General features: G+C 36.8%; 1 protein-coding gene across 7 annotated transcripts in view; it reads right to left on the minus strand.

Annotated features, from left to right (window-relative positions):
• Positions 1–3187: 3187 nt before the first annotated feature.
• The window catches only part of NTNG1 (netrin G1), a 149886-nt gene continuing 140152 nt past the window's right edge, over positions 3188–12921 (minus strand). For all 7 annotated transcript variants that reach the window (XM_050900912.1, XM_050900909.1, XM_050900907.1 and 4 more), the window contains one exon: positions 3188–4338. In XM_050900912.1, the coding sequence (XP_050756869.1) occupies positions 4112–4338 (227 nt within the window). In that variant the 3' untranslated portion in view covers positions 3188–4111. The remainder of the gene's footprint in view (positions 4339–12921) is intronic.

The raw sequence follows: 12921 nt of genomic DNA on the forward strand, positions 1-12921 counted from the left end.
AATACAAAATTTCTCATTTATAATGCCAGATGTGCATTTTGGTGGATAAATGTTTGCATCCATAAATAATTAAACTTACAGGTTTTCTTAGGAATGAATTGATTGACTATGTCCTAATATTTACATCTGTAACTTTGCATTTGCAAGGACAAACATGAAGGCTGGGCTGGAGGTTGGCTGAAAATCTGGTCTTGCATATTCTATGAAAAATATTACTCAAATTTCTCACAGGTGAATAAACCGCATGCATGGATGCATCTAGTTAATTCAATGGTTTAATAAGCCTAGAATCCCAGTGAGGCTGTAACAAATCCCCCTGGCGTCTTGGAGTTATGAGAAAGATGTATAAAATTATATGCAAGCAGAAGAGCTCTTTCTAAATTTGAGGAGTCTTTTGCACATTATTTTTTTTTTTGTTCTGTTCACTACATGAATACCTTATCTGCGGCTCAGTCATAATAAAGTGTTAGATCAATTATCGTTTGAGGGCAGTATCTGGGGTCAATTTGCATCTGACAATTTTTTTTCCTTTGGATAGTTTGTTTTTGAAACAGTTATGCAGAACTAAGACAGATGCCTCTCTCTTAATGTTCCTTTGAGAAAGATGGCTAGCTTGAAGTGGAAATTTCTGCAGCTCCCTTGTCAGGGAGGAGCACCTTGTCATAAGCTGCCCCATTTTCAGATGTTAAACACATGTGGATCCTGGATCAGAACCAATTCTCTAGTTAGAAACACAGGAATTGCAAGCTGACTAGGACTGACTGATTTAGCAAAACAACTGGAACTAATATAACTACATAAATTTAATGATGAATGCTAGGTTTAAGGTCATTGTACTCTGAACTAAATCTGGACAACTAAGCAATATGAAGCCTGGTCAGTTCTTGGATGCTAAACCTGCCAGGAAAGAAAAATCATACAGGAAATAATAATTCTGCAGTAGGTTCCTTTTGCTGCGTTTTGATACAGAACCAAAATCCTAGGTTAGCAATCGTGTTGCTCTTGTTATTTTTCAGTATCGTGTAGGTGTTTGCTATTTTACAGGCATTCACAGGGACAGGATACCTGCTCCAAGAAACCTAGAATATCTTGGAAGGCGTATATATTTTCAGGTGAAAAATAAAGCAGATACTGTGAGTACATTTTATCATGGCAAGATTTTACCATATCTTCAGGAAAAGGAATCTGTTGTTCTTCACAGCTTCTGAAATGGGGAACTGCCTTCATGTTCCACTGAATTAAATAAAAAAGCAGGTAAAGCAACGCTGAGTGTAAATCTCCTCCTCTCTCAAAGATGCACGCATAATTTTACAAATATACTTGGAATACAGTAGCAGAAACTTGTATCAAATTTTTCAATTAGTGAAGTTCTGTGGAGTTCAGAGGAAAAAATAATGAAGCTGAAGAAAAGGATGATAGATAAGAAAACTTTCCACTGAATGTACTCCTGTATAAAATGGTAATTTTATTAATAGGTGAGGGAGGATAAAATGCACGAAATGGTAGCTAACTACGTGGAAAGCCATATACTGTGCCCTGGTTTAGCAGATCATAGGTATATGAAATTGGAATGCAGCTGAATTGATTGCGATCTGATATTCATTATACTTCAGCACTGCTGGCAGAATCCCTTCTAACCAAACGTGCATAACGTGCTTTCTTAGCACTTTCAGAAAGCCTTGAGTTTATAATGACAATTAAAGTGCATCTTTTCCAATAATTACACAATCTGAATTTGGTCTGTGCTAATAAGCTTTAAGGAAACTTAAATTCCACATTTTAATATCAGAAATCCACTTAATTATAGGTAATCTCTGGCTCTGCATGTCACTTGTATTAGCATTTATATTCCTCTTTGAGTCTGCAATATAATTTTCTGTTTATTGTCGTGAACATCTTTCTAATATATACCTGCAATCTCATGTAGGCCATGGCTGGCAACCAGCCAAGCTCATAATTTATCTTTGCCTTATCTGATTTAGCCCACCAAAAGAGAGTGGCAGTGTGAATAGCAAACATTCTACATGATGGGCCAAGGCGGCAGCCTGAACAAGCACCAGCTTGTTGTCTTCCTCCTCATCATCTTCGTAAGATTCTTTTAGAAATGAAGACCTGATTTGCCTACCTGTTTCTGGAGGCTGGGTACTGGCCTGCAAAACTTGCTTCCTCAGCAGAAAGAGCTTATCCAAGAAGGCAGTGCCCTAAATTCTGCTCTGTTCACCGTTTGGAAGAGGCAGCCAGGTAGAATTTATTTCCCTCAGGAATTTTTCTTTTGCTGATTAATTGTTTTCCATACTAGGCTATTACATTGGTAAAATATTTATAGCCATTATGATGAAAATTGCCAGGATATGAATTCGCACAGTCTTGCTACCTTTTGATTTTATTTTTCTTTTTTTTCCCAGGACTTTGAAACACTGCTGTGGTTTTGGCTTGCCTCTCTATTCTTGCTATCCTTTTCTGTCACACTCAGTAATTGGCCTAATAAAAGGCAGGAACAAGAATTTATTACACCTTGGGCAATACTTGAAACAAACTTTATTTGCTGGAGCAGCACTTTTTATCTACTCGCTGCTGTATATTTTGACATTCCTTCTAAATATTAAATTTGACTTTATTAAAAGTTAAATCTTGGCTTTTTTGTGATTGCTGCTGTTTTTGCAGTTTCTTAGGCAGACGAGTACATATATAAACATATAATTTAATGAAGCTTTTGGAGAAACAATATAAGCTGTGGCTATATCTGCTTCATTACTGCCAGAATCCACAAAAATGGTATGAATTAAAGACTAGTTTCTGTAATACCTTGTAAAATAGTCTTGGAATAATTTCTGTGATGAATTGAGAGAACAAAGATGAGAACTATTCAACTTGTCATACCATTTCCAAGCTTGGGATTTGATGAAATCTTCCTCAAACAAATGATGCCCTTTACGTTTAAAATGGTTTGCAAAACTAATGACGGTAGTAAAAATAGAACCAGGTGAGATTGTTATGATGTAATTTCCACTGTTGAATCTGTTTTTCTTCCACATACTAGGTGGTAAAATGATCAAAATTTTTTTGTTTTCTAAAAAGGCCTTAAGAAATAGCAATACGTCATCCTGGAACTGTTTATGCAGGAATTTTTATTCTTTGAAATCTTCCAGTGTTAAAGCAACAAGAAAACATTTAGAATGTCCTTTGGTGGAATCTTATTACACTTGTTATATATGTAAACTGATATTCTTTGATGCCAGCACGTTGCCCATACAGAGAAATCTCTGCGCAATTAAATGAAAGGAGAAAGAAAAGGACTAAATAAAAGTAATATTTTTCTCTTATCTGATTAGAATTAAATACATTAACAAATTGTCTGGTAACACAAATAGGCAATAATACAAAAAATCTACATTGTACATTATTTCAAGAAAAATAACTTCATTTGAATACAAAAGGATAAATACACTTTTTGTCCTATAGCCACTCTTGTACAGTAGGTGAACACAGCATCTTACTGATGCAGTGCTGCTAAGGTATACAAGGATATGACTGGCTTGAGTTTTATTGAGGGGGCTGTTACACATGTGCATCACTAACATCAGACAAAGAATCTTTCAACCAACAAGGGTTACAGAGCAACGTTCACTAAAGCACAGGTTGGAAAGGATTTGGGGGCTGAAGCAGGCCAATATGGCAGCTTTTACAGATTTCCTTATACCCACAATGCACTGACAGCAAAGAATGCCTTTATTTGGTCGGTCCACACACCGGGTGGAGGTACAGTAGCACACCATATAGGAGTAGCAAATGTTTGTTAAATTCTCTTCCCATTCTGGGGGCTGTCAAAGCCGTTTCAGTCCTGCGTGAGCTTTGCAGCTAGCATTGATTTGACAGAATAGGCAGCTGCCAACTTGTCTCGAGTCAGAGGTGAACAGTCTTGACTCAGAGCCCTGTCCGTAACTGATTAATATGGCTTAGTTCAGTTAGGCCTTCGTAGTTTGTATGTGGTTATTTCTTCCCTCTTTTTTCCTTTTTAAATTTCAGTAGCAAACGCTTGGATTTTGTTTTGTTTTCACGTGGCACGCTCATTTGAAGCAGTCTGAATGTGATGCCATCAACCATACGGAGTCTAGCATATGCAAAGTCCAGTTGCTCCTAGTAGAGCAGTCAGCAGTAATAGAGGCCTGTGTGATATTGCCCCCTGGCCGGAGTTTTGGCTGCAGCCTCCTGGATCCCTTTCACACTTCAACTTCTCGCATAAAATGCCAGTGTAAGCCGGAGGGCACTGGCATCGCACATTGTTGATGCATGTTCCTCCGTTCTGGCAATGCAGTAGTTCATTGTCACATACGTTTGCTGCAAGATAGCAGGGGAGGGAGGGAAAGAAAAGCAGAATAAATATAAGTTCATCTACAGGAGAAACTCTGCGCTAAAACCAGAGCTAAAACACTACCTCCCCCCTCTTCCTGAGACATGTAAACAGGGGATGTGTTTTTTTAAACACTTCAGGTTTGAATTTTTTATTTTATTTGATGTTTTCTTTTTTTTTTTTTAAGGCTGTAGTCTTGGAGAACCATATCGTTCACGTCAGACCACTGACTATGATAATATTAATTAATGAATTAATATGAATAATGATTAATAATGAGATAATATGAATATTAATACCTGCCTTGTGCCAGTGTCTGCATTTTTTTAGTTACTACTGAACTGGAACTGTAGGTGGGTGTGTTATTATTTGAAAGGGGCAACGTACCTAGAGCTTTTGGAAAACATGAACAGTGGTTAAAAATGCAACATGGCTTTGCTGAAGTAAAAAGATCCGTATGAGAAGGCAGGGTTTTATAATCAAGAACTGCATGTATTAATGACCTGAAAAAATTACGCAAAAAAAGATAAGGCAAGCACAGGCAGGAAATTCAGCATGCTATCTGATGGGGATTATATGGTATATACATATGGAAATAAAAGATAATGTTGTTATTTCCATTACAGATCAAATATTTCTTCTTAATTAGATTTGCTACTTTGGTACAAGGGTAACTGGCATCTTAAAACTATCTTAGTTAGATATTGTAGCCTGATGTAATAACTTCAGAAGTCAGATTTGACAAAAGAGAAAATAATACAGGTAAAATTTAGAGCTGCATAATAGTATCGTATTTGAAAAATTGATAGCTTTACTTTGTATTACTTAACATCAATTGAAATATTTCACTGGGTAAATATGTAGAGAGATGAGGAACTTACTACTTAAATGTGTCAATCTGTGTTTTATTCCAGATGATATCACTAGTAGAGTATGTGCTAGATTACAGCTCTGTCTTCCATAGGAGAGAAAATTTTAGTAAAGATGTTGCACCTGCTATCTAGGCAGAACGTAACAGTAAAAATTTTCACTTGGAGAATTAGGGAGAAGATTGTTTGGTTTAGAAGCAGACTCAACATTATATGCTGTTTATGCATACCTTAGCCTAGAAATACCCTAATTAATTCAGAATAGGGAAAATATTGTTAATTTTACTTTAAACATTGCTATTTATTGCTACAAAAAAGTACAGTTTTATAAATGTTAATTTTCTTATTTTTAAAAGCAAACCAAATATTATGAGAATTAAAATTGAAACAGTCCAAGTTCTTAAGTGATGCAGTTCTACATAAATCTGTACAATTTTGTGCACCAGCAGCCTTACTGGTAATCTTATCTGTCCTGGCTTCCTTTCAGAACAATAATTTTCTCACTCTAGAAGGACTCTCTGACAACTGCATTCTAATGTTCTGTATCCAAGTGGGCCAAATAATAACGCAGTGTGTTAGAAACTCATAGATGCAATTGAGAGAGAACAGTTAAATAATTTTTTTCAGTGATTCCTTTAGCAATCAAAGGTTTTTACTAAGAGCTACGGATTTAACGTTGTTGTCCAGTTTCTGAATTGTAATGTCAAAATTTGAATATTAAGGTACAACAAACAACACACTGATGACAGCCATATGTCTGAATTTTAATGTTCTAGATATACATTACAAAAAAAAAAGTGTTTATATCATGTACAAGGAACAGTAAATCACCACCAAATAAATGTGATGAGATTAACAACCCAGAAAAATATAATTATAACAAGCCGAAAAAATGAACTGTATTTTAAAAGTCAGTATTTGATTTACATCTCTTATAACTGAGGCTATGTATCTTTAAAGCTGACTTTATTATTCATATTGTATATATTTAGCCATATCAATATGCAAAATCAAAATACTTTATCTGATGGTACAGCTACTGAATCTGCTTGTTCTAGACTACTCATTGCTGGGATGCCTCCTACAGTTCAGGCAATGAAAACGGTGAAATATCTGTCCCATCAGTACTGACCATTGTTTGCCTTGAATAATTGAGGGGAATTCAATAGTTAATTAAATACCACTTCTTAAACAGCAGATGAGATATTTCACGTCGTGTTTGGCCCAGAATATATTATCCAAATTTTCCCAACTATTCAGTAAACCAAACTTATTTTCCAATCGCTTTCCTATTTTTAAACTTATTTTGACAACTATAGCCTGTTATTTTAAGAGGCCATCAGCCCAGATTCTGATCTGTAGTTACAGATTGCTGGAGATGTGTGGCTGAAGTGGCATTTTACTACATGCTGGCTGTTCTGCCTGACACACTGATGCAGGCTGCTATCAAATGCCTCTAAACATTGGTGTCTACAAAATCCTGGATACAATGTTATAGATGCTGCTTCTTAAATCAGACCATTTATTTCTCCTTAGAAAGTTTTTAAAATGTACTTAAGGAATGGATCAAAAGCTTCTCCTTTATTATTCTTGCATGCTTTTAAAAGTTTGCCCACAGAAATGCATTAAAGTAAAAACAGGTAGATTTTAATGTTCTCGGCAAACTACTACGTAGCTGAAAATTCTTGAATTGTTAATCTTGTATTGTCACAGCTTGCTTTCCCTTAGTTTCGTCCTTGTATCTCTTTCTCTTGCACACACACATGTACACACATATATGTATCATGTAGATAGCATTTGTGGTGATTTGGAAGTTAAATGAAATGATTCTGAAAATGTTATGAAATCCCATTATTTATTTTTTGCCAATTTTGTTTTGATTTTATTCTGACCACCTCTAATACCATTTCCACCTTCCCAAAAGCATGGTCAGGATTACTTTTAAAACTTTAACATTAACTAATTATGTTTATTCAGTTTAGGAATTAGATTAGCTATAGCTAATGAGTGTAGCACATCAGCAGCATAAAGAAAAGTACTTTCACTGGAATTTAAAACAAAATTTATGCCTTAAACAAAAGTAGTCGACATGCTGCCAAGACCAAAGCAAGGCAAGTATATTAACTGTTGTTATGAAAATTAACAATGTTTCAAATTGTTAACATTTTTGACCTTGGATTCCACCCATTGTTCATAACTTTGAAAGCATGCAGGTCTAGTGGCTGAAGAAATTATTCTTGGCTGTTTTTTTGTCTAATGCATCTGTTTCCTTGGTACTTCTTATCTAGTAAAGAATGTTACTTGAATTGATTTATGAGGAAGTTTTCAGCACACATGCTAACAGAATATTCTCTCGGCATAATAAGTGAGTAAAAAACCAAGCATAGCGAAACCCATGTTTTCAGTAATGATGTTCATAGGTAGCTTCAATATATGCAGTGGTTGTCTATATATAGAGAGCTGTGAACAGCACATTGAAATGCCATGAAAAAATTAGGAGGTTTCATCTCACTACATAAACAATTTCAGTAAATTGAGGCCAAGCACAAGCAGTTTCTTGTCAAATACAGAATTAGTTCCTATGAATACTACAAAGATTCTGTAACTAACATGCATTATTCTCTAAATATGTGATCATTTAATCAATAAATGGTAAAAACAATCACAGAATACAGAAGAAATTGCAACAAATGAGGAAGCTTGTGTGTATGCCTAATAAGAATACGGACATCTACGCATACATATAGCAAACATGCACAAGAAAACCTCTGCAATTGTGAAGGGATTAGTAATATTTTTCCCACAATTTGTCAAATGGACATTAATGAAATTGGGGAATGCAAAACACTTAGTCTCATTCAAATGCAAAGGTTTAAAATTGTTTCCAGTTGATCAGAACATAAGTGTCCACAATCAAAATATTTTCAAATTGCCAGAGTTAGCAACAACAAATTATTTCCATTATTTGGAAACAATCCTAAAAATACAATATATACTTGTTATGTGTTAAAGATCTCTATGTGGAGCTCCACTGACTCATGAGATTTCACCCATATAAAGTAAATATTAGGAATGCGGATATAAGGGCATGGGGAAAACTTGTAAGTAGTCAGGCTTCTTCTGAAAGGTTACAACTATTGCTGTTACAATTAGTGTTGCGCAGCACATGACAAAACCTCAAATTTTTATAGCTTAAGTATCTTATTCATTTGAATAACCAGTGGCTAATAACTGACTTGGAGGTTTTGTCACTCAGATTTCTCCCCCTGCCTGTCTTCCAATTAGATCTACTGTTAGATTATTATTAGAATTTAATTTATTGTTACCAGTTACAGTTACTGCCAAATGGTTTTCAAATGTTTTGCTACCACGAATACACGTGTCAGTGCTGATCAGATTTCTTCAGTGGTTTTAAACCACAGACATACCTGATATGAAAAACAGCTATCGCTCTTTTAAACAAGATATTCATGATGATTTGTTTTTTTGAAGTGACCCTAATTCAACATTTGCCGTAGTGGGATCAGTAAAACTATCTTAGGATACTGTCAAATCACGACAAGGTAGATGCTTTGATAGCATGAAAGAAAACTGGTTTGTGCTCATGTACCAAGGCACATTGAAGTTAAGACAAAATAAATCAGTGTAGACAAGTACAAGCCTAAAGCATATCTTACTGTGTCAATATGGTCATAAAATGACAAACATTAATAGAAAGATCTCCAGTGCAAAGTTGAAACAATGTTGTGATTAATTATATTGCCAACAATACAAGGAAATAAACATTGACCAAGTGCGAGTAGTTTCTGAAGGCAGACATCTCCATCTTCACTTGTCTTAGAAATGCCCGTTAGAGGCACAATTGAAATGACACTTGATTTTTTTATCAAACCAGTTTTATTACATTATCAGAGAGTAAATGAATAGGTGGGTAATGGAGGTACTGCGTTTGCTGAAAATTTCTGGTAGAATTTTTAGATTGTTTGCCTACGTGTAATTTCTGTTCTTTCTGCACAGTTCTCAATTCAAAGCTAAGCCAGTTCTAATCAAATTGCAGGAAAAGTCTTCAGAGTTTCTACAAGAAGATGCAGCTACTATTCAGAGTTCTCCCCAGCGTGCAGCCACAGAATGAATGGTGATTCCTCTCTCCTGTAAACAGGTACCAATTTATCCTAGCATCCACATGGGTAAGCTTAGTTGATTACGTTTCACTACTGAAGTGCAAAATCCACTACGGAACAAATTTTATTTTAACCATGGTATAAGGATAGCAGAGGTAGAAAGTTACTCTGTTTCACAGGTTGTGTCTGTGCTTTCTCATTTTCCATCTCTATTCTTAATCTAAAATCCTTGGATTTAATTAATAAAAGATAATGAGAAGAAATACATCAAATCTGTCAAAAGGACAAGGGGGAGAACTGAATTTTGGAATTGATACTCTTGCATGATAGAGAAGCCATAGTAGCTTTGTCAGAAACAACACAAGATTGCTTGTTAAAATGGCTGAAAACAAATCCAGATTTAGTTATCTAAGAATTAGATGGTTGAGATGATACCTTCCAATCTTCCTCGGTTTCAGAAAATGATTGATTAACCTTTCAGTTTTCTGATTTTGATGGTTCCAATATTGTACTTCTCCAAAAGACGATGATTCTCAAAGTGGGGGAAAAAATCCCCATTCTTTTTATTGCTTTGCTTATGGAGGAGCATCACTGAATTGGTATGACCCTTATCATATTTTAGGATAATCTCAGGAGAGCAATAAGCTACCTCATAGCTTTAGTTGCTTGAAAGGGACTACATACCCCTATCATTCATATTCCACTTACAAAGCTGTAAGCTGCAGTGCCATTATTTCTATCTTCCTGGAGATAAATGAACATTCTTACATGATCTGTCTTCTCTTTCCTTAACTAGGAAGAGAAGCAATTGAAACTACAGGGTTTTTTTTTGTCTAGTGCCAACAGCAAGGTCAGGGTTTGGATGTAACCACTATCAATAAAAACTGGCTAAGCACAAAAACTCAGATACAGAAGATGAAGGGGTCATCAAAAGGCCCTGCGAACAGCTGGAGGGTGCGATTTGGTTCCCTAAATACAAGCAGCTACTGCCATTAGAGGTGCCAGAGGGCATTTCAGACATTTACACGGAGCTGGCAGGTATGTCGTAAGACCTATGACGGATTTAGGCTTGTGGGAGTGGTGGTAGGAGGCCTGCCAGGGGGATGCCTGCCTGTCTCAGGCAGCTCTTGGGGCCCTGCGTGTGCTGGCAGGCTCTGACTGCTGTGGGCAGCCTGCAGCCCTCCTGCCTGCAAGCTCTCCACCCGGCGCACGGCTTCCCTGCCTGCATTCGACGTCTGCTCTGACCCAGTGCCGCTGTGCAACGCTGGACACGGCTCTTGTGGAAACCCCCAAGCTGTGAGGAAGAGCTGTGAAAAGCCTCATCTGAGGCCTCCACTCAAGCACCCTCTGCCCACCAGCCTAGGAGTGCATTTGAACTCAGGCCCTTGCCTTGGTCCTTGCCCGAGTGACCTGGTGGGCTCGGCCCATGCTGGCCTTGCACGCTTGACCTCCTGGTGTGACCCCAGACCTGCCTCGCCACTAGAGGCTTGTCTGGCGGTCTGCAGGCTGTGACTGACCCTGGTACTGCCACCGGCGCTGCTCTGCGCGCCTGGCTTGGGCGCTGCGGGAGGGACCCTGTGCTGGGGAGCTCCCTGCCCTGCCGCCCCCCCATTCCCCTTCCCCTCCAGTCCCCTCCTGGTCCTGGCTTGCTGTCTCCTTGTGGAACCATGAACTGCCATTGCTCCTTAGCCATGGCACTAGACACCTATGGTCAGGCAGTTCAGTCCTATCCAAAAAGCTAGCAGGATAGCTTTGCCTGAACAGCAGCGTTTTCAGCTTCATGCATGACGATAGTCTTTTCTTAAAAGTTCCCAAGAACTATTAAACAGACCTGCAACAAGTATCGCTTTTACAGAGCACAAAAAGGCAGAAGCAGCCCTGGAGAGCAAACCAAAGCAGGAACATGCAAAGGTCAGCAATTCAAATACACAGTTATGAATTATATAACAGGCTGAATGTTCCCGCATCCTTAGCTGCTAGGGTGTTTGACTTGCAGTAACATTTTGGACACAAAAGAATGCAAATAATTTCTCTTTGTTTACAAAGACAAAAGTTTCTCTTCCTGCCATTCTTCCCAATGAATGCTGCATTGAGGACTTTCAAAACCCATGAAATAGTCCCACACACTTACTACTTCTTTTGGCAGCAAAACCAGAGAAGATAATCACAACTGAAAATATTTCCTAATGATTTAGGGGATTAGAATTATTCTAATAATTATTTTCCAAAAATGTTGTAGGGAAGGGGAGAGAGAGAGTGAGAGAATGTGTTGGTCATTTCTATTAATAATGACATTAATTCCACAATAGTACTAACCTGAGGACAAATATTGGATGTATTGGTATTCCTCAAAACATCTGTATGGCTCTGGATACTGAAGTTCTTTGTAGACAAAACTTAAAATGATTTCAGAGAGCTGCTGAGTGAGAACTTGAAGATTAAATTGTGATGTGATGTTATTTAATGACAGTATTTTAAAAAATTTATTCTCTCATTTTTTTTCTCCCCAAATATATGATACATTTATGCATGTGTGTGTACTCTCTGGCTATTTGAGCAAAAGTGTTCACGACATGTTTGATAAAGAAGAGGAGACTAATGAGTTATTTAAAGTTTTTATTGCCCAAAGCAGCATAGTTGTTGTAGCTTAATAATATCAGTCCTGGTTTTGGTGTTAAGAAAGAGCTAAATTTTTAATAATCAGTTTAGTATCACTCAGATGGAGTAAGGTTGGTTCTGCAAATTTTATTTTACAATACTTGCTGTGTATAGCAAACGTGTAGAAAAATTCTTTGAATTCAAAGTAATAATTTTGAATTGTAATGGCTAGTTTTTTAAAGCAGACTTAGTTGTATTTATATATATAAACTATATGAAACAGCATTTGTAATAGAAACAGCAGTCTTTGATTACACTATCATAAATATCAAAGATATTAAAAAGGGATGGGTATGTAACTAAAAAAAGGGAGTCACACTTACATGTGACTTATAATCAACTATGTTACAGTGACCACAAGTAAAAGTAAAGCCAAGTTTATATGTCATTACATATTCCTCTTGTGTGCATTTTTCAAAACAGAGAGATTTAAGATACCAGGATAATACTCTGCTATAGGAGACCAAAACACCAATGTGCAAAGTATATGGCATAGAATCTCTCAGGAGATGAACATTCAGAGTTTATGTGAACATTAGTTACAATACAAAGGTAAAACATTTATATAGTTCCTACAAAATGTATGAAATGTGAGGAATATTTTTTTTTGTTAAAGTAACAATGCTGGGAATCAGGAGACCTTCTTTCTGAATCTACATTGATTTATTGTTTTGAATGTGGATGAAATGCTTCAGAGTGCTTTTGTTGAGCTAGCTCTAGAATGGGGATAAAAATACTGCCCTGTAGGTCTCTGAAAGCTCTTCACAGTAAGAAATGTTATTGCCAGTGAACAATGGAGAAGTTGATGCCAAGGAAAGTCAAATATTTGCCTATGCTAACAAAAGAAGGGAACTCGATTGCACTGTGTATTAGAGAAATGCAACAACAGAGTTGATTACTATTTCCAAGGGAGTTTGGAGAC

This window comes from Gymnogyps californianus, chromosome 8 (assembly GCF_018139145.2).
Source record: "Gymnogyps californianus isolate 813 chromosome 8, ASM1813914v2, whole genome shotgun sequence".
Taxonomy (NCBI): domain Eukaryota; kingdom Metazoa; phylum Chordata; class Aves; order Accipitriformes; family Cathartidae; genus Gymnogyps; species Gymnogyps californianus.